This window comes from Hoplias malabaricus, chromosome 7 (genome assembly GCF_029633855.1).
Source record: "Hoplias malabaricus isolate fHopMal1 chromosome 7, fHopMal1.hap1, whole genome shotgun sequence".
Classification (NCBI taxonomy): domain Eukaryota; kingdom Metazoa; phylum Chordata; class Actinopteri; order Characiformes; family Erythrinidae; genus Hoplias; species Hoplias malabaricus.
Genome location: NC_089806.1, coordinates 45407424 through 45430844, shown reverse-complemented (window position 1 = coordinate 45430844; position 23421 = coordinate 45407424). Strand labels below are relative to the sequence as shown.

General features: G+C 41.6%; 4 protein-coding genes across 4 annotated transcripts in view; all 4 read right to left on the bottom strand.

The window, feature by feature from the left end:
- stx7l (syntaxin 7-like) overlaps positions 1–23421 on the bottom strand; it is a 300211-nt gene that overhangs the window by 163851 nt on the left and 112939 nt on the right. The window lies entirely within an intron of this gene.
- On the bottom strand, positions 15978–17038 carry LOC136701458 (trace amine-associated receptor 1-like). Its single transcript, XM_066676008.1, has one exon. It carries the CDS (start codon positions 17036–17038, stop codon positions 16016–16018), a length of 1023 nt encoding a protein of 340 aa, XP_066532105.1. The 3' UTR covers positions 15978–16015.
- Positions 18535–19557, bottom strand: LOC136702791 (trace amine-associated receptor 1-like). Its single transcript, XM_066677929.1, has one exon. The coding sequence runs from the start codon at positions 19555–19557 to the stop codon at positions 18535–18537; it is 1023 nt and encodes a 340-aa protein (XP_066534026.1).
- On the bottom strand, positions 21682–22701 carry LOC136702790 (trace amine-associated receptor 1-like). The gene has a single exon (XM_066677928.1). The coding sequence runs from the start codon at positions 22699–22701 to the stop codon at positions 21682–21684; it is 1020 nt and encodes a 339-aa protein (XP_066534025.1).

Below are 23421 nucleotides of genomic sequence, written 5' to 3'. Positions count from 1 at the left end.
CAATCTAACCACAATATCTCCTGTGCACTGTGCCTTGTGCGTGATTAAAGGTCAACTATGTAACTTCCTGTAATTATTCTAAATCCACATTTTAACCTTTTACGTATGTTTTTTAACTTAAATTATTAAATATATCAAGCATGAATTTAAATCAAATATCTTATCAATATGACATTATACTATAAAATATGAAATACACATAATATGGGGCAAATTCAAAAAACTAGGCACAAAATAGGCATCTGGCGCCTACATTACCGGCCCCTTCTTACTAAGTAAAATATGAATCATATCCACGTATAAGAAATATGCAAATTTCTGTCCCATAACCAAGATACTATTAATAATGTACACTAAATGTCTATTGTTCTATTGTCAAAACTTTCAAGGATGTAAAGTCCATAATCACTCCATCCAATAAAGAAAAGAAAGAGAGAGAAAGGTAGAGAAATAAAGAGAGAAAGTAGAGCCAGAGGTTGCTAGCACTTGGCTCATCGTAGGGGCTTAGTCTTTACCACTGGCCCAGTCAGACTCCACAAGCAGACAGATCTTCGTAATGGGTCTGTCCAAGATGTTAGTCTTTGTCTTTATCTTGACTCTGGGGACCAGACCATTCTTGTCTGGAATTGCTTCGATGATCTTGCCCATAATCCAGTAGTTTCTAGGCGCACAGTCATTCACAAGAAGTACAAAGTCTCCTTCCTCAAAGTTCTTGGATGCTGTGGCCCAGCACTGGCGCTCCTGTAGTTGAGGTAGGTACTCCTTAGTCCATCTCTTCCAAAACAAGTTGGACAGATATTGCACCTGCTTCCACCTGCGCCTAGAGTAGAGGTCGTCCTGGTCAAACAATCCTGGAGGCAATGAGGGCGTTGTCTTCAGCAACAGCAAATGATTAGGCGTCAAAGCTTCTAAATCATTCGGATCGTTGGATGCCTTGGTGATCGGACGGCTGTTGATGATTGACTCTGCCTCACACAGGACCGTAAGAAGGCCTTCCTCATCAAGGATCTGTTCTCTCACAGTTGAATTTAGCACTTTTCGGATTGATCGTATCAACCTCTCCCATGCTCCACCGTGATGCGATGCGGTGGGAGGGTTGAACGTCTACTTGATCCCATGCTGGTGGAACAGATGCTGAAAATCTGAGGAGTTCCAATCAGCAATGGCTGCCTTCAGCAACAAAATTCGTCCCGTTATCCGAGCGAATCTCTTTCACTTGTCCTCTGCGCGCTATAAAGCGCCGAATCGCGTTAATGCACGAATCAGTGTCCAATGACGAGGCCAACTCAATGTGCACTGCGCGAATGGCTAAACAAGTGAATATGACTCCATACTTCTTCAAGATGGTTCTTCCACGCTTGACCTCCAGTGGTCCAAAATAATCCACGCCAACACGCGTGAAAGGTGGGTCATCAGGGATCACTCGCTCTTGTGGAAGATCAGCCATAAGTTGGTGTCCAACTTTCCCATGCAAGCGGCGGCACGTCACACACTTCCCAATCACTTTCCTAATGGCCATGTTGGCGCTTGGAATCCAAAATCTTTGACGCAGCTCAGAGAGCATATGATTGTGCCCTCCATGTCCAGTCTTTAAGTGAATCTGTTGAAGGAGTAAGTATGTTATGTGAAAGTCTCTGGACAGGATGACTGGCTGCTTGCTACTTTCTGGCATAGCTGCCCGACTCAGTCTTCCGCCAACTCGCAACAGGTCATCTTGAAGTACTGGGTTTAGCTTGTACACGTGACTACTGCGCTTCACGCTCTGACCTTTGTGCAAAGCCGCAATCTCCTCTGAGTATTTCTCTTTCTGACAGAATTTGATTATGTCAAGTTCTGCTTGCTCCAAGTCTTCCACTGAAAGCTGAGTAGGTCTAATGCTCGCCTTGAAGCGGTCAATCTGGCTTTGGATCAGCTGTTCACATTGAACTGTACTGTTCTCAGTGTCAACTGCACGCAGCTCTTTGCGTTTTTGACAGAGGCTTCGCAGCATGGCCTTCAACTTTAGGAACCACGCCATGATTCTTTTCAATTTCATCCAGGATGAGAATTGGTTGATTAGTCTTTTGAATGGAGTGACATTCTCTTTCACTTCCACTCGATTCACTATGACCTTTTTGATCTCAGGATCATCTGATGGAAGTTGTGTGTGGCTCAATGGAGTGTTGGGCCAATTCTCTTCGGGACCATGGAGAAACTCAGGACCAAACACCCATGTGGTGTTCTTCAAGAATTGATCCACTCTTTGCCCACTAGAGGCGCAGTCGGCTGGATTCACATCAGTGCTGACATGTCTCCACTGCTCCACATCAGAGTTTTTTAGGATAGCCGAAACTCTGTTTGCCACAAATGTGCGGAAACGTGTGGTCTCATTCTGCAAATACCGGAGTGCCACCATACTGTCAGTCCAAAATATTGATTCTGCAAGATCCAGTTGAAGCTCTCTTCTTAGAACACCATCCATCTTAATGGCCAACATAGCCGCAATCAATTCCATCCGGGGAATGGTAGGACGCCTAAGAGGCGCCCATCATGAATGTGCAGTGTGTCTTATTGTCTGCATTGCGCAGGAGAAGGTAGCTGACCGACCCGTACGCATCCTCACTCGCGTCCACAAAGTGATGTAATTGCGCGAATACGCAACTTCCAAACTCTTCAGGCTTGAGACATCTGGCCACTGAGAAATCCTCCAAGGCAGGAAGACTAGCTAGCCAGTCCGTCCACTGCTTCTTCACATGCTCAGGTAAGTCGTCGTCCCATCCAATCTTCAATCTGCATAATTCTTGCAGGATAGCTTTCGCTGGCAAGACTACGGGTGTCAAAAAGCCTAATTGATCATAGACTGAACCAATGACTGAGAGAAGTCCTCTCCTAGTGAATGGGCGATCTCTTATGTTGATCTTGAATTTGAATACGTCTGACTCAACACACCAGTTGAGACAGAGAGCCCTCTCCATAGGTAGTTCGTCATGATCCAGATCCAACGTTTTTATTTCTGTTGCCAATTCAGACTTGGGAATGTAGTCAAGCATTTTCCGTCGGTTGCTCACCCATTTGGTGAGACGGAAGCCTCCTTTGGCACAGATCTTCATGAGGTCTTGACATATGGATACAGCTGCCTCCTCTGTAGCGACAGACTTGAGGCAGTCATCTACGTAAAAGTTCTGTAAGACAGTTTGAACAACTTCAGGTCTGAACTGCCCACTCTGTTCTTCAGCACACCTCCTCAAAGCGAAGCTGGCGCAACTCGGTGAGGATGTGGCCCCAAATAGATGAACAGTCATCTTGTGCTCCGTCAACGTCCGGTTGCAGTCACCGTCTGTCCACCAGAGGAACCTGAGCAGGTCAGAATCTTCCTCAGACACCTTAACTTGGTGGATCATTGCTTCCACGTCTGCCATAATCGCAACATGCTCTTGTCTGAATCGTATCACAACACCAATCAGACTGCTGGTCAAGTCTGGACCCTGAAGGAGTTGGTTGTTCACGGATGTGCCTTGATACGATGCTGCACAATCAAACACAACCCTTAGTCTCTGTTTCACAGGGTGGTATACGGCGTGATGTGGTATATACCACACCTTCCCTTCTTTGTGTATCAGTTCGTCCTCTGAAAGTTGCACTGCATAGCCCTTCTTTATCAGGTCTTCCATAAAGTCTGTATACTCCTGTCTGTAGCTGTCATTTTGGAGAAACTTCCGCTTTAGGTTTTGTGCTCGCTGTTCAGCTATTGGTCGATTGTTTGGCATGTGAACCAATCTGTTCTTGAGTGGTAGACATAAGGAGTAGTGACCATCAATCAGTGTAGCAGATTCCGTGACCATGTCCATGAACTGATGGTCTTCCCTGGACATCTCCACTTCTTCATGTTTTCCACATTCCGGAAAATCCACCTTGAACTGTTTTAGCCATAGGTTCTCCAAACTACTGACTGATATGCGGTTTGCTGTTGTACTCTTTAGCCTTCCTTTGTTTTCACCGCTACATGTTTCCCTCAAAGGCCCTTTTACAGTCCAGCCTAGCTTGGTTTGCACGGCGTATGGCCCTTCACCGACACTGTTCACCAACTCCCATGGCTCCATAGCTTTGGGCACATTTGCTCCTATGAGCAATCCAATGTCGGCTTCGATATGAGGTAAGTGTATTCCTTTAAGGTAGGTCCACCTTTCAAGATCCTTTTGTTTCGGTATGTTTTCTTTTCCAACAGGTATGGCTTTCTGCGAGAAAACGTCTGGAAGATCGATGAACTCCTCACCGGACAAACTGCTGACTTCCAAGCCTGACACTATGTGAGTACAAACAGGTTTCTCTTCGTTCATAGTTCTCAGCAGTATGTCAGTCTTTCTTCCAGTGAGCTTCAACTTCTTCATCAATGCTTTGGTACAGAATGTGGCGGAGCTTCCTAGGTCCAAGAAGGCGTACGTCCGCACCACTGCGTTTCTCCTCTTGGCTTTGACCTGGACAGGAACGATATCCAGCGTACAGTCGTCTTCCCCGGCCCCAATCAGCTCACCACCTTCATACTCTGCAGCAATGAAGGCACTGAGGATAGTTTGTGTTTCACAACTCTGTGTCTCCTTTTTTGTTTCAGCACCGATGCCCCTTTTCTTTATGTGCAGCAACGTTGGATGCGTTAGCGAACACACCTGACAGCTGACTTTTGCCTTGCAGGATTTCATGTCATGTCATGGCTTGGACAAACATCAGCGCGACACCACCTCACCACAGATGTGCCCCAAGGCTCGGTGCTGGGACCCCTCCTCTTTGCCTTGTACACTACCTCTCTAGGCCCAATCATACATTCGCACGGCTTCTCCTATCACTGCTATGCAGATGACACACAGTTCTATTTATCCTTTCCTCCAGGAGACACTTCAGTGGCAACTCGAATCTCTGACTGTCTCTCTGACATATCTACATGGATGAAGGAACATCACCTCCAATTGAATTTATCCAAAACTGAACTACTGGTCCTCCCAGCCAAGCAAGCTATTCTCCACAACATCAGCATCAAGCTAGGGTCCCTATCAGTGGCTCCCACCAAGGTTGTAAGAAACCTAGGTGTCATGGTTGACGACCAGCTGACCTTCGCAGATCATGTTACCGCTGTAGCTCGATCGTGCCGCTTCTCCCTATTCAACATAAGGAAGATTAGGCCATACCTAACTCAACATACAACACAGCTCCTCGTTCAGACGTTAGTAATCTCCCGTCTAGACTATTGCAACGCCCTCCTGACAGGTCTTCCAACCTGTGCTGTGAGACCGCTACAGATGATCCAGAATGCGGCAGCACGCCTGGTCTTCAACCAACCAAAAAGAGCACATGTCACGCCCCTATTAGTTGAGCTGCATTGGCTACCCTTAGCTGCTCGCATCAAATTCAAATCACTAATGATGGCCTTCAGAGTATTCACTGGTTCTGCTCCCATCTACCTCAATAGACTCTTAAAACCATACGTTAGCGCCCGCCCTCTCCGTTCCTCAAAGGAGCGCCTACTAACACGACCAACCCTCCATACAGGTCAGTTGAGGCTATTCTCATCTCTGGTACCACGCTGGTGGAACGAGCTTCCAAGCACTATCAGAGCAACAGAAACCCTCTCTGCATTCAAGAAATCATTGAAAACCCAGCTCTTCCGAGAGTATCTTTTGCACTGAATGTCTTTCTTAATAATGCACTTATTACTTCCTGGCATACTGCACTTAATGTAAGGTATTTTGCATAATTTGTGCTGTAGTTCGAATGTTAGCTCCTCTTTTGTAAGTCGCTTTGGATAAAAGCGTCTGCCAAATGCATAAATGTAAATGTAATGTAATGTACTCATGTGGCCTTGCTTTAAGCAGCCAAAACAACATCCTTTGCTCTTCAGGAAGTCTGTCTTCTCGTTGTGTGGCTTGCTTTTAAGCTTAGTACACGAGTCCAAATTGTGTTCACCGTCACAAAAGAGACACGTATTTGTGGCAGTCATCTCTGAATCTGTGTTTTCCTTTGACTTTGTGTTTGCCTCCTGTTTGTCCAACTGTTTAGCACTTATAGTGAATGACTTCTTAATTATGCCTATCTTCTGCTCTTTGTTATTGTTTTGCTTAGGTGTAGGTGCTTTAGATGTTGTGCTATCTCTTATGTCTCCAAAGACTGGGTGCAGTGCGATCTTAGCTTGTTTGTTAATAAACTCCACCAAATCCTTGAACTTGATTCTCTTGTCAGCTTGCTCTTGCACACCAAATACAACACCCCTCCACCTTTCACGTAGCTTATAAGGAAGCTTCAAAACAATGGCCTTTAATTTCGCAACATTATCAAGCTCCTCCATGTAACTCACTTCAGTCATGGTGTTGAGGCATGCTGTCAGAAAGAGAGAAAAAAAGTTCAGTGAGTCAACATCCTCCGGCTTGATAGGTGTCCAGTTTACTACCTTGTTCATGCAGGCTACAGCAATCTTGTAATCGTTGCCGAAGTGTTCCTTCAGTAACCTCTTTGCTTTCGGGTAGCCTTCGTCTGGCTTCATATGAAGGCAGCTCTTTATCAACTCTTTAGGCTGACCACACGTAAACTGCTCTAGAAAATAGAGACGATCCTTATGGCTTTCAGTGCGTGATTCTACACCATGTTCAAATGCCCTTTCAAATGCGTTGTACTCAAGGGGGTCACCACTAAAGGTGGGAATGTCTAATGGTGGCAGGGTCATCATTTTCTGTTGCTTCACCATCAACTCAGTTATTGTATTCTGACGAGTCATAACACTGCAGAGTGTTTCAACTGCATGGTCATCTGCTACAGGTGTAGCTGTAGGCCGCCGTGTGCCAATAAGCTGTGGCTGCTGTGCACCAATGGACTGAATGTGCTGTATACACTATAAAATAATATAAAACACTGGGAGAAAGCAAACAGAATGAACAAAAAACAAATCAAAATCAACACAAACAATAACAGAGAGCAAAATACTTATTTTGTATCAGATGGAATTGAAATAAATCCTGAACTATATGATTCCTTAATTTCATGTTTTCATTATTCAATTGATTTCAACTGAGCAATATAATTCCACCAATATCATGTAACAAATTGTGTATTTTTCTCTATGAGACATCATTCATTGTAAGTTAAAAACTGATTTCAATTGGTTAAGATGGATGACTGCTTGGTTCTTTAAATGTGTATATACATAATAGGAACATGACATAATAGGAAAGACTGACACTGCAGACTGGCTAAAAAAATTGCAAAACATTTTTATTTGAAGAGAAGACTACAGTTAATCATTAATTCCAAACAACTAAAAGCCTGTTCTGAAATGGACAAAGCTGACTGTAAATAATGTTGCTCAGAATTATATGTTAAGACATTCACTTCTATTCAGGAACAACATTGTTGAATTAACAGATAACAAACAGTCTGTGTATCACAATTTCTAATTGACATGAAGGTAACTTTATTACTATACATTCATAAACACGTATCTCACATAAGACAGAACACAGTGAAATAAATCATCACGTACTGAAATGCAGTCTCATCTCCTGATTGTTGTGGATATAATTAATTCTGCTATGAACAAACTCTAATTTCTGAAGAATTGTACTTAAAAATTTGGCCTAACAAAATAACTCTGAGTGCCTTCCTAAACCATTTGTAGAAAAATGCATACACAATAGGATTACATGCTGAATTGGAATTAACTAACCAAATAAGCACATCAAACAGTTCTGGTGGACCACTGAGACCAAAAAAAGTCACAGTGAGATGGTAGACTGAAAATGGGGCCCAGCATGAGAGAAACCCTCCCATGACAATGGCTAATGTTTTAGTGGCTTTTCTCTCATTCTTACTGATAGTGGGTTGCCCACTGGATTTATTCACTCGAGAGAGAGTATTATGAACTATACGTGACTGCTTCTGTGCTACAATATATATTTTTAGATACATGCACAACATGATAAAGGAGGGAATGTATAAAAAAAATACTGTTACTAACATACTCATCATGGGTCCAACAACAACCACACAGCTTCCTTCACAAAAAACATCAGTATGAACTTCTTTGCTTAGAGAATTCAGTTCAGGGTATACAAATCCCATAGCTGCAGCAACACTCCAGCAAGCAGTGATCATAGAGAGAGTAGTAAGAGGAGTCATTTTACTGTGGTACATCAGTGGGTGACAGACTGCATAATATCGTTCAACTGAAATGAATACCAGATTTAAATTAGAGGCACAGCACAATGAAATTGCAAGGCTGCTGTGTATTTTACAGAATGTATTCCCCAAATACCAGCAAGACTCTGCAGAACGTGTCATGCTCGGGGGCATCACAAACACTCCTATAAGCAGGTCAACTACAGCCAGAGAGAGAGTGAGGAAGTTAGTTGGAGTGTGCAGCTGCTTGAAATGAGCTATAGCTATGATGACCATAAGGTTTCCAAACAATGTCAGAAGTATAATGAAGCCAAGAACAAGATACATCACAGTTCTCAATAATAGTGGATAGATAAACTTCTGACAAGAGTTAGGGTGATTTTCATAACAAAGTGAAATGTTAACTGTGCTCCCATTTTTATGTGCACTCATGTCCATCACGATGTTTGCCTTTATCTGTATATAGTCAAGCAGAATAAAGCAATCATTTTACATGTTACAAATGATAATAACAATCAATAATAATACAGGCACAATATAATGTTCTACCACTCGTGTTAAATTCCAAGCTTCTCTTCTGCCTGTACACAAGGGCAGAGTCTAGTTCTGATTAAAGAGCTGCTTTCTTTTATAGGCCATGAGCTTGTATCAGGAACATGTTTTTGCTAAATCACTCCTCTAATCTGATCCCTTGTGTCAGGAGCGAGGGGCGAATTGAGGGAGGCGGACGCATTCGCTAAAACACGGGATAATTTAATATAAACAAAACAACGATACTAAAACAGGACACAAACAAACAAGGAGCCAAACAAGCTAAATAAAACAAAGGAAACTGGACAGGGAAAACAGGACAGACGGACGAAAAGCGACACGACGAAAAAGGAGAAGAAACGGGGAAACTCTAGAGACAGACGGACAGACTAAATAACATGACCAACTAAACACAGGATAAAGGGGAAATGTACGACCAACGGATGAGAGACAAGAGGGCTTAAATACTCACACAAACGAGACGCACCTGAGACAGATAAGGAGAAGGACGGGTTAACAGATGACACGGACGAGGAGGCGGAGACCAGGACATAAACAAAACAGAGCCATGTGCAAATAAAGCACATGGCGGGGACAACAGACTGACAGGACGAAGGCGTGACAGATGCCCCCCCCAAGAACGCGCAACTCCCGGGCGCGTACTCCTAAACCCCCCAGGAGCTGGCACTGGAGAGGGCACGGAAAACAAGACAGGACAACAAACCAACGGGTAACAGGACTCAGGACAGGACGGGAACAGACACAGGAGCTGGGGACACGACAGGACCGAATATACGAGACGGGACATGGGACATGACAGGAGACTGACAAAGGGGGGCAGCAAGAGACGAGAACGGACTGGACAGGACAGGAGTGGACACATGGGACTTGACAGGGTTTTTGACATTGGACATGACAGAAGACGGGACAGGTGACAGAACTTGGTGCTGGGACTGGACGGGAGCAGAGACTGGTGACAAGACACTGGACAGGATAGGAACGTTAGACTGGACAGGGGTACGTGACTGGACAGAAGACAGGACAGGTGACATGGCACTAGACTGGAACGGAGACGGGACTGGAGACTGGACAGGGGATTGGAAGGGAAACTGGACCTGAGACAAGACAGGTGACTGGACATTGGACGGATACGGGAACTGAACGTGAGACAAGACAGAGGGTTGAAACAGGGACTGGACAGGACTGACAGGGGACTGGACAGGAGACAAGACAGAGGGTTGAAACAGAGACAAGACGGGTGACTGGACATTGGACGGATACGAAGACTGGACATGACTAACAGAGGACTGAACCGGGGGTTGAAACATAGACTGAACAGGGCTGACAGGGGACTGGACAGGACTCACGGGAGACGGGACTTGAGACAAGACAGGGGGTTGAAACGGAGATTGGATTGGAGAGAAGACAGGGGACTGAACGCTGGACGGATATGGAGACTGGACGTGACTAACAGGGGACTGAACATGAGACAAGATAGGGGGTTGAAACATAGACTGGACAGGGCTGACAGGGGACTGGACAGGACTCACAGGAGACTGGACTGGACTTGGTAGGGGAACAGGGACCAAGACGTTTACGGGGACAGACATGAATACAGTAACAGGTACAGGGACAGAGACAAAGGCAGACACGGATACAGGGACAAGGACAGAGACGGGAACCAGGACAGGGACAGACAAGGGAACCAAAATAACAGGGGGGTGCCCAGGACTGGCTAATGTCTGTGGGGCAGTCTGAGGAACCAGCCTGGGCACAGTTCTGGGGATCGGCCCTGAAGTCCTACGGGCCGACCTACGGACATGGACAGGAGCGGCGGGAGCCGCCATAGTCACGGGGACAGGAGCGGCGGGAGCCGCCATAGTCACGGGGACAGGAGCGGCGGGAGCCGCCATAGTCACGGGGACAGGAGCGGCGGGAGCCGCCATAGTCACGGGGACAGGAGCGGCGGGAGCCGCCATAGTCACGGGGACAGGAGCGGCGGGAGCCGCCATAGTCACGGGGACAGGAGCGGCGGGAGCCGCCATAGTCACGGGGACAGGAGCGGCGGGAGCCGCCATAGTCACGGGGACAGGAGCGGCGGGAGCCGCCATAGTCACGGGGACAGGAGCGGCGGGAGCCGCCATAGTCACGGGGACAGGAGCGGCGGGAGCCGCCATAGTCACGGGGACAGGAGCGGCGGGAGCCGCCATAGTCACGGGGACAGGAGCGGCGGGAGCCGCCATAGTCACGGACACTGGAGCGGCGGGAGCCGCCATAGTCACGGACACTGGAGCGGCGGGAGCCGCCATAGTCACGGACACTGGAGCGGCGGGTGCCGCCATCACCGAGACAGGGGAACCTGCAGCGACGTCGTCCTCGGAGGCAGGGGAACCTGCAGCGACGTCGTCCTCGGAGGCAGGGGAACCTGCAGCGACGTCGTCCTCGGAGGCAGGGGAACCTGCAGCGACGTCGTCCTCGGAGGCAGGGGAACCTGCAGCGACGTCGTCCTCGGAGGCAGGGAAGCCTGCAGCGACGTCGTCCTCGGAGGCAGGGGAACCTGCAGCGACGTCGTCCTCGGAGGCAGGGAAGCCTGCAGCGACGTCGTCCTCGGAGGCAGGGAAGCCTGCAGCGACGTCGTCCTCGGAGGCAGGGAAGCCTGCAGCGACGTCGTCCTCGGAGGCAGGGAAGCCTGCAGCGACGTCGTCCTCGGAGGCAGGGAAGCCTGCAGCGACGTCGTCCACGGAGGCAGGGGAACCTGCGACGTCGTCCACGGAGGCAGGGGAACCTGCGACGTCGTCCACGGAGGCAGGGGAACCTGCGACGTCGTCCACGGAGGCAGGGGAACCTGCGACGTCGTCCACGGAGGCAGGGGAACCTGCGACGACGTCCAAGGAGGCAGGAGAGGCGCGCGTCGCGCTCACGAAGACAGGAGAGCCGCGCGCCGCGCTCTCGAGGACAGGGGTTTGTGCTGCTCGCCGGGCTCGCGCTGGAGCTGTAAAGGGTTTAGGGGGTTTCACAGGCGCACCCATTAGATCACCTCGAGGTGCGCCCCTGTTAGCCTCAGGCCTCAGAGGTACGGAGGTGAGGCTAACAGCCCCTACCCTTAACGCCCCCCCAAAAATTTCCCCGGACCTGAGGGGGTAATCCTCCAGCGAGGGGGGAACTCCAGCACGGTTCTTCCGCCGGCTCTTTCGACTCCCGCTGGCGCAACGACTCGATTCCCGAGTCGACTCCACCGCTATAGGATCCGGAACAGCGCCAGGCAGGAGCTGGAGCCGGCGACTCCATTCCGAGGCCGCTTTCAAAGCCTCCTCCACAGGATCTTTGTGGCCTGTGCGGAATGGAGTCCGGCGAACGGCACAACCTTTGATGTAATAGTCCGTGCTAGCTGCGTCCTGAGGGTCGTACATTCTGTCAGGAGCGAGGGGCGAATTGAGGGAGGCGGACGCATTCGCTAAAACACGGGATAATTTAATATAAACAAAACAACGATACTAAAACAGGACACAAACAAACAAGGAGCCAAACAAGCTAAATAAAACAAAGGAAACTGGACAGGGAAAACAGGACAGACGGACGAAAAGCGACACGACGAAAAAGGAGAAGAAACGGGGAAACTCTAGAGACAGACGGACAGACTAAATAACATGACCAACTAAACACAGGATAAAGGGGAAATGTACGACCAACGGATGAGAGACAAGAGGGCTTAAATACTCACACAAACGAGACGCACCTGAGACAGATAACGAGAAGGACGGGTTAACAGATGACACGGACGAGGAGGCGGAGACCAGGACATAAACAAAACAGAGCCATGTGCAAATAAAGCACATGGCGGGGACAACAGACTGACAGGACGAAGGCGTGACACCTTGATACTCTCCCAGTTAAACTGCAAAATTATATTTAATTAAAAATAGAATAAAGACAATATTTATAAAGTTGAAACATTTGTCTATTTTGTATTTGATGCCAACAACAGGTTCCAAAATAGGTGAGACAAAGAACAAAATACAGGTAAATTTGTCTAATGCTACAAAAAAAGAGTTTAATTGGTATATGGCAGTAAGTCACTAACATAACTGTGTTGTAAAGAGTGTCTTAGAGAGTAAAATAACTCAAGGATGATGTTTCTCATCTTAAAGTAGTAAAGAACCTGCGGATTTCATGTTCTACAATACATAATATCATTAAGGAATAGAAAAATCTTTTGGGAATCAAGAATGCTGCATTCTCCGGTATAAAATGAGACCATCCAGCTGGTTATAATATGAGTATAATATTAAAAAATAAAAAGAACTGATGCACAGGGCCTGGATGACGCACATCTGTGAAGGCACTGTTACTGTTAAACAAAATATACAGGGTTTGGAACAACATACTGCTGTCCAGGCAAAGTCTTTTTTCTGGGAAGTCCTTGTTTTTTTTTTTCATTAAAACGAAGCCAATCCACATTCGCCACAGATTTCAACAATAAAAATTGTTGTCTTTGTACTTCTCTAAATAAAAACTAGGGTTTAAATGATTTGCACAATGTCGCAACTTTATTGGAAATTGTTTTTAATTGATTTAACTAATCACCTTTAGTTTAGGAAATCATGCCTGCAAAATAAATAAAAAATGCCAGAAGAAAAACTAAGAGGGAAATATTTAATAAAAATTAAATGTTCACAGTTCATTCATCTTCAAGTACATAAACATATCAGATATAACAGGAGCACCCAAAATATCATCACACTTTGCAAAAAAAGAGGAATCATGGCTCACCACTTGTTGCTAAATTTAGTGACAGAAATGTCAAGCAGTTGAAGAAAAACATTACTCAATGCAAGACTGAAAAGAATTTAGTGCTTTCACAATTTTCAGTACATAAATCTGTAAAGCGGGCAGCACAGTGGCGCAGCCACACAGCTCCAGGGACCTAGAGGTTGTGGGTTCGATTCCCGCTCCGGGTGACTGTTTGTGAGGAGTTGGTGTGTTCTCCCAGTGTCCGCATGGGTTTCCTCCGGGTGCTCCGGTTTCTTCCCAGTCCAAAAACACACGTTGATAGGTGGATTGGCAACTCAAAAGTGTTCGTAGGTGTGAATGTGTGTGTGTGTCTGTGTTGCCCTGTGAAGGACTGGCGCCCCCTCCAGGGTGTATTCCCGCCTTGCACCCAATGATTCCAGGTAGGCTCTGGGCCCACCGCGACCCTGAATTGGATAAGCGGTTACAGATAATGAATGAATGAAATCTGTAAAGCGCTGAGGAAACCCTAGGAAATCCCAGTGAGTGTAGAGCAAGGCTGGATGTTGAAAGACCACTGCTGAAAGAAGCGTGATTTTCAAACCTTTATCCTTGTATTAGCAATCTCTCTGTGCCAATGATGACAGTGACCCTCCGGAGTGTTATCAGCGACAGGTGCAATATGCAAACTTCATCAAGGATTCATCAGTGCCTACACACTTAAAAATTATGGTCCTACAAGTTTTCTTAATTAAAAGACGATGTTCTACATAAAATCCTGAAAAATAGAGGAACATTTCTCATAAGTAAAGTGTTCTTTGCATCATGAAACCATTCTTTGAATTATAGAGAATGTGCAATAGATGGTTTGACATGGCACCAAAAATGGTTGTTCTGTTGTTACAATGTCAAGCTTGTTAAAATACAGGAATTGTTTGTGGGTCAAAAAATAACCTTTTCTAATAGTTCTATAGAATGTACTATAGAATGATCTATAGCACATTCTCCATCACTGTGAAGAAACACTCGGGGTTCTATGTAGAACAATTTCCTTTAATAAAAAAATCTTGTAGAACCATCAATTTTAAGTGTGTATAGCATAGGTGACTTGCACGTTTGATAAGATACCATTAACTCTGAGGCATGTTTTGGATTTATGCTGCCATCAAAGTGAATCACAAGTAATGTGTGTCAGAATAATCACACTTGCAGGGGACAGGGGGCAGGGAGCAGAAAGGCCAATGTATGAGATCCATAATAATGTCACTTGGAATAATTCCACTGCAAATGTGATCTGTCAGTTAATTTTTTTTTCCACTGAGGGGGTACTCTTAAAATATATATTCTGTACAATATGTTAAGGACCATAATTGTACCATATTGTAAGTATGGGAGCCGCAGCCAGAGCCAATCATGCATATTTTACTATGAGGCCTTATCCATTCCAATTGAACAGCTGAATGTATCTGATGAAGAGGGATGATTACCTGGTTCTTTAACTGTGATCACAATGCATGGCATGAGTGGACACACTGGCACCACACTGGCTAAAAATTGCAAGCGTAGTTTGTAGATTATTATTTAATGAAGAAAACAGAATGCTTCATCATTTCCATGCAACTAAAAGCCTGTAATCAAATGGACACTAGGCCAAGGATGGCTGTAAACTGTTACTCAAGAGGGTACATATTTTTTCACTTAACTCCAGAACACCATCACATGTCTGTAAACAAACAAAATAATGCTGTAAACAAACAATTTTGAATAAATGCGAGAACATTTTTACTGAACATCAATGAAAATTAATATTTATTCATACATATGTATGTCATATAAGAAAAAAACACTAAATGTGCGCTCTCCTGAACTAAAATGGATTATTGAGTTTCATCTCCTGATTTTTGTGGAACAATGTAACTCTGTTATCAACACTACTCTCGAAGAACAACAAGAATAAAAAAATGACATGCAATATGATTACATACAGCATTTCAATAAACATTATAAGAAAGCACATCAAACACAATGTCGTGGGCCACTGTAACCAGAAAATTTCACAATAAGATTGTAGACAGAAAACTATGGAGACTAACAATTGTCACAAATATTTTGAATTCATAAAATTATGTTCACAAATAATTTACAGCTTGCAGTTTTACACAAATTTTGTGTGCCTGTAAAAACTGCTAGCATGAATCTGAATGTTTAAACTTCTAATAAAATATTTTCCATGTGTAAAAAATATTCTATTCTCATGTATAATAAACATTTGCAGCTCTAGAAATATTTGGTTCATACCTAAATAATTCTTCACCAAAATCTAATTTGCACATGTGCAAGGAAATTTTGTTCTTTGTAAGGGGAAAAAAAATAACAACACCTACCTATATTTGATGCTTGCTGGATTGTGAGTGTCAGAAAAACAACGCAATTATATCCAAGTAAAAGAGAATGGCAAGGTTGGAGCAGAGTAAAAGCACCACTAATCACAGCACAGTATAAAAGTCTATTTTGTAAAAATGAAGCTTAAGAGAAAGATATATTAAGATACGTACATTAATTAAAATTAAATTGGAACTGAACAAAAATTTCTTGCACTGGAGAAAGAGGACTTGGTTGTCTACTGTGACCTCAACTGCATATTTGAGGAATTGCTTCTAAATATTTTGCCTAACAAAATAACTCTCAATGCCTTTCTAAACCAGCTGTAGAAAAATGCATAAACAATAGGATTACAAGCTGAATTAGAGTAACCAATCCAACCAAATATATCAAACAATTGTGGTGGACCATTGTAACCTGAAAATGTCACAGTGAGACTGTAAATGGACAATGGGGCCCAAAATGACAAAAACCCTCCCATGACAATGGCTAATGTCTTAGTAGATTTCTTCTCAGACTTATTGATGGTGGGCTGCTCTCTCAATTTATTAATTTGAGAGAGAGCATCATGAACTAAACGTGACTGCTTCTGTGCTACAAGATATATTTTCAGATAAATGCTCAGCATAATAATGGAGGGGATGTATAAAGAGAAGAAAAAAAATGATAAACTTGTCATGGGGTCTAGAACTACTGCACAGCCCCCTTCACACAAAACATCACCATAAGCTTGGAGACCCAGAACATTAAACACTGCATATGTAATTCCAACAGCAGCAGAAACACTCCAACAAACTGTGATCATGGACAAAGTAGTAAGAGGAGTCATTTTACTGTGATATAGCAGGGGGTGACACACAGCATAATATCGTTCAATTGAGATAAATGCAAGATTTAAAACAGAGGCTGTGCACAATGTAATGTCAAGACTTGCATGTATTTTACAGAATACACTCCCCAAATACCAGCAAGTCTCCACAGAGCGTATCATGCTGGGAGGCATCACAACTCCTCCAACAAGCAGGTCAGCTACAGCCAGAGAGAGAGTGAGGAAGTTAGTTGGAGTGTGAAGCTGTTTAAAATAAGCTATAGCTATGATCACCATAAGGTTTCCAAATATAGAAAGAAGCAAAATTAAACTAATGACAAAATATGACACAGTTTTCACAGGTTCTGGATAGATACGTTTCTGGCAAGAGTTAGGATGGTTCTCATAACAGAAAGATGATTCTCCTATATTTCCATTTGGACTAACGTTCATCATTTTTAATTCCTATTTCTTTTATTCCTGTAAAAAAGTGACATCAAGAATTACAATTATTTGTAGTTATATACAGCTCAAAAATGGTCTTTGAAATACGATTCATTTTTCTGGTTTACATGTTTTATATGAAATATTATGAGTATATTATCAATATTGCATATGCATGAATAATAATAATAAAAATATAAAAAATATACATAAATCATAAAATGTTTAATTCAAAAAATGATAATCCATGATTACCTATAAATTAAACATTTATAATTTTGGATTTTTACATTAATATATAGAAGAACTTCTTTAAACCTAATTCTCTTTCATTTTTAGACCTACCTTTGCTTGTACACAAGGGCTAAATCAGGTCTAATATAACAGTGGCATTCATTTATTGACTTGAAATGGTTACCAAAAATAGCATACTACTACAACACTCCTCTTTCATGCTCCCATGACATTCTACCTGACAATTAACAGTGAATCACTGTAGGTCTTTTTCCCTCTGGTGTGTTCCCTCCCACCACCACAACAACAAAACCAATAATTATAAGCATATAATTTTAATCATATTCCAAACATCTGAATTATGACTGATATTTCCATATGTAATTGTGCTTTTTGGCTGTGTGGGCTGTCTTAAACTAAATACTAAAGCTAGGCATACAATACAGGTCAAAAATGAATCAAATCCATTATTCAAAATAAAGATAATTCTATTTATTATTAATAAATAAATTAATTTATAAACTATTAACTCAATATGAATGGACGTTGTACATATGTTTCCCTTGCAAATTTAATATGAATTTATCTTAAACAGCCTAAAACTACATTTACCGTAAGTACAACAGCAATGACAGAACAAGTGTCAGTACTCACATTTTCCAATTTCTGACAACAATTCAGATGATGTTTAAAAACAAAAGGAACCATTTCTCATGCTCCTGTTATGACTTAGGCCCACTATATGTTATCTTTTACTTCTGAAAAAATGCCAGTGACCAAACTGAATTTTCTACATATAAAAATTATAAATCCTGATTGTAACTTTTTAAAGATAAATTGAAAAGATTACATTCAACAGGTATGAATAGAACTTTCTGAATCAGATTCTATGAGTAAAGACAGATAAAAACATGGTTAAGAATGGTTGAAATTGTTAATTGAATAGATTGCACCTTCCCAAAAAGGCTGTGTATTATACCATTCAAGAAGTCACATTCATTCATTACAAAAGCCTTATCATTAATGCATGTTAATATATGAACTTTATTTCTGAAAAAAGCATTTCTTTTTCTACATTAAACAAATTCTTCAGTTAAACCAAGAATATTAAATTGACTGAACAAGAAGGAAAAATGAAAGCTATACAAAATTTGGGTGTAAAATTAATAGACATAAAAATGCATCTCACATAAGGAACACTGCAAAACTACATCTCCACAATCCTGTATTGAAAGGAATTAAACCCACTGTTGTGGATGCAATTTACTCTGCTATGGACACAGTCTCATTCTTGAAGAATTTATCTTAAAAATTTGGCCTAACATAATAACTCTGAGTGCCTTTCTAAACCAGCTGTAGAAAAATGCATAAACAATAGGATTGCATGTAGAATTTGAATATGCAATCCAGCCAAGCATATCAAACAGCTGTGGTGGACCACTGAGACCAGAAAAAGTCACAGTGAGGTTATAGACAGAAAATGGAGCCCAAAATGAAAGAAACCCTCCCATGACAATGGCTAATGTCTTAGTGGCTTTCCTCTCATTCTTACTGATATTGGTTTGCCCTCTGGATTTATTCACGCGAGAGAGAGTATTATGAACTACACGTGACTGCTTCTGTGCTACAAGGTATATTTTCAGATAAATGCTCAGCATGATAATAGAAGGGATATACAGAGAGAACAATGTTACTGACAAATTTATCATAGGTTCTATAAGTAAGACACAGCTGCCCTCACAAAAAACTTCAGGCTGGTTGCCTAGAGCATGCAACTCAGGGTATCCAAACCCTACAGCAACAGAAACACTCCAACAAACAGTGATCATGAATAGAGTAGTAAGAGGAGTCATTTTACTGTGATACAGCAGGGGGTGGCATATGGCATAATATCGTTCAATTGAGATAAACACAAGATTTAAAATAGACGCTGTGCACAGAGTAATGTCAAGACCACTATGTATTTTACAGAATGTGTTGCCCAAATACCAACAAGTCTCCACAGAGCGTATCATGCCAGGAGGCATCACAACTCCTCCAACAAGCAGGTCAGCTACAGCCAGAGAGAGAGTGAGGAAGTTTGTTGGAGTGTGCAGCTGCTTGAAATGAGCTATAGCTATAATCACTATAAGGTTTCCAAATAATGTAAGACATATAATGAAGCCAAGAACAAGATACATTACAAATCTCACAGACAGCGAATAAATAAACTTCTGACAAGAGTTAGGATTATGATCATAACAAAGTGCAGTGTTATGTATGCTCCAATTTGTATTTACACTTATGTCCGTCATGATATTTGCATTTATCTGTAAATAGGCACAACATAGCAGGTTCAGTAAACTAATAATTCTCTTTGAGATACAATATTGTTCTACATTTCAAAAACATTATCAGTTTATCTGGCCCAAAAAGTATAAAAATATTTTTGACCACACTACAACTACAAATATATTAAAAACAGGCACATTATTACTTTCTGATTTTTTTCCAGCCTCACCTCTGCCTGCAACACAAGGGCATAGCCAAGCTCTGACAAAAGAGCAACTTTCATTTATAGGCTCATGAGCTTGTATCAGGAACATGTTTCTGCTAAAACACTCCTCTGATTTGGTTCCCTTGATACTCCACCACTAAATAAACTAAAAAACATTCATTCATATATGTTTTCTGTCTTACACAATACTTAAGATACATTGAAAAACAAAACTCATATTTAAACAAACTGGCCCAAATTTAATGATCAGTAAAAAAAAAAAAAAAAAAAAAAGAATCTATGATTTGCAAATTTTATTTAACTGAATACAAGAGAAAATCATTTAAAATTTTTAAAGGTGACACTTACAAATAATCCCATAATTACTTTGCAAATATGGCAAAATAAGATTTAAATAAGATCTAAATGTTTAAAGGATATTCAAATTCCACTATATTAAATATTTTCTCTTCATGCAGGTAAATATAACAGATAGCAGATGCTTAGTTCTGGATGCAAAGGGAAATTCTGCTTCAACTTGTTGAACTTGTTGAAAAACTTCAGATGGAATTGTCAAACAGATGAAAATAAACAATTCTCAGTAAAATACTGCAAATAATTTATGACATATATCATGTACCTTACGTTACACTGTGTAAGATTAAGGAGCTCCCTAGAAATCCCATGCAGGCAGGACCAGACATCACTGCTAATTAGTGTGACCTTCCATGCCTCAGATGGTATTGCATGAGTAGTAACTGTCCAGTTGCCATGATAAAAAAAGCCATATCTGTCACAGAACACAATTCTTCGCTGATTTAATGAATGTACAATAAAACTATATTACACAGCATAATGCCACATAAATTCTGTGCAGAACACAGATGGGTTATTTGGGCTCAAGATCATCTTAGATGGTACTAAATATAGTGGAAACATGACGTGGGACAGACAAGTCCACATTTCAGATTTTTTATCTAGGGAAAGACATTCATGGTGTTCTCTTTGCCAAAGATTAAAAGACCCATCCAGACAGTTATCAGTAAAATGTGTAAAAGCCTACTGTCATGAACAAAGGTGAAATAGTGCCAAGGGTTTGGATGACTTGTGAATGTGAGAAAGTAACACTGGCTCTGCAGTATATTTCGGATTTTAGAGACATATATACTGCCATAAAGGTGATTCCTGGGCCCTTATGTGTGTCAGAAGAACATTCCTTACATTATTACACTGTTGGCCGGCTTTAGCCGAGATGTGTTCAGAATGAATTGCATTTAATTGGGCAGTGCATTTATTAAAGTTAACCTGAAATGAAAATCAGAATTATTTTACTTACGTAACGTGACTTATGACTTGTGCCAAAGAGTGGCATTCGTATAGGTTAATATAATTTATCAAAGCCAGCAGGCTCTCCCATAACATTTTTACCAAATATTACAGAAAAATAATAAAAAACAAGATCAATTTTAATATCTGACTATAAAGATTAAATACAACACTCTGGGTGAGGTTATGTAGTTTATATTTCATTTACATTCACCTATTTTCATACGTAAATCAACTTACTGTTACAAGATCAATATAATTCTCAAAATAAATGAATAATTAAATATTAATTTATACAAAAATATTAATAAAGCAGCTGAAATTACCACAAAAATCCTGTACTCATATGGACTCCTGGCCAAGAATGACTGTGGTTTATGTGATTGAAAAGACCATGCATGTTAAAATATTCACTATTATTTAGAAACACCATTCCTGTGGGTGCTGTAAACAGTTTTGAGTATACAACAGAACATCTTTACTGAACATTAATATGTATTCATAAACATGTATCTCACATAAGAGAACACTGCTATACTAAATGTCCATTCTCCTATATTCAAATGAATGATTAATTCTCATACACAGCTGATTGCTGTGTATACATTATATTCTGCTATGAATAAAGTCTCATTCTCGAAGAACTGTATTTAAAAATTTGCCCTGACATCATAACTCTGAGTGCCTTCCTAAACCAGCTGTAGAAAAATGCATACACAATAGGATTACATACAGAATTGGAATAAGCAACCCATATGAGCATATCAAACAGCTGTGGTGGGCCACTGAGACCAGAAAAAGTCACAGTGAGATTGTAAACAGAAAATGGGGCCCAGCATGAGAGAAAGCCTCCCATGACGATGGCTAATGTCTTAGTGGCTTTCCTCTCATTCTTACTGATAGTGGGTTGCTCTCTGGATTTATTCATTTGAGAGAGAGTATTATGAACTAAACGTGACTGCTTCTGTGCTACAAGATATATTTTCAGATAAATGCTCAGCATGATAATAGAAGGAATGTATAATGAGAGCAGTGTTACTGACAAATTTATCATGGGTCCAATAACAACCACACAGCTTCCCTCACAAAAAACTGCAGGTTCTTCACGTAGAGTATTCACTTCAGGATATGCAAATCCCACAATAGCAGAAACACTCCAACAGGCAATGATCATGAACAGAGTAGTATGTGGGGTCATTTTACTGTGGTACAGCAGGGGGTGACATATTGCATAATATCGTTCAATTGAAATAAACACAAGATTTAAGATAGAGGACGTACACAGTGTAATGCCAAGGCTGCTGTGTATTTTACAGAATGTGCTCCCAAAATACCAACAAGTCTCCACAGAGCGTATCATGTGGGGAGGCATCACAACTCCTCCAACAAGCAGGTCAGCTACAGCCAGAGAGAGAGTGAGGAAGTTAGTTGGAGTATGCAGCTGCTTGAAATGAGCTATAGCTATGATCACCAGCAGGTTTCCAAACAATGCCAGAAGTATAATGAACCCAATGATAACATAAGTAACAATTCTCATGGTCAGTGGATACAAAAACTTCATACAAGAGTTAGGATGATGTTCATAACAAAGTGAAATGTTAACTGTGCTCCCATTTTTAAGTGCACTCATGTCCATCACGATATTTGCCTTTATCTGTAAATTGTCAGACAGAATATATCAGTTACTTTTACATGATTATTTAGTAAACTTTTGTAGGTTTCATTATTGCTGTATTGTTCAATGCATTAAGTATATCAGGCTAGAATGGTATAAGAATAATTTATAATAAAGTTATGTTATTATATTCAGTTTCACCAATATTGTCTTCTTATTTTCAGCCTTACCTCAACTTGTACACAAGGGCATAGCCAAGTTCTGAGTAAGAGCACCTCACTTATATAGTCTCCTAAGTTTTTGCTAAATCACTTCTCTTGATCCCTTGATATTCCACTAGTTGAACTGCAAAACATTCACTCAAATAGGTCTCGGTCCTCACAGTTGGTGAGATCCATTACAAATACTTACAATGATTATTCTTTTATATTAAATCCAACATAAAATATAGAATACCACTATATCAGAATTTTCAGATTACTGCAACTTGTACAATAAAAAAAAATCTAAATCTTTGACTGTGTTGCTCTAGAAAGAGAAAAATGACACTGCTTTATTACAAAAAGAAAGTTGAATATTCAGAGAGAATGGAACAAAAACAAATCTTAACAAATACATCTGTTTGGTTGAGGTAGAACTATAAAGTAGAGCAGAACCAGACTAATGTAGCGTAGTAACAGTATTTGAATTAGTTGTGTTTAATGGTGATTATCACTTATAATTATTATTATTATTATTACT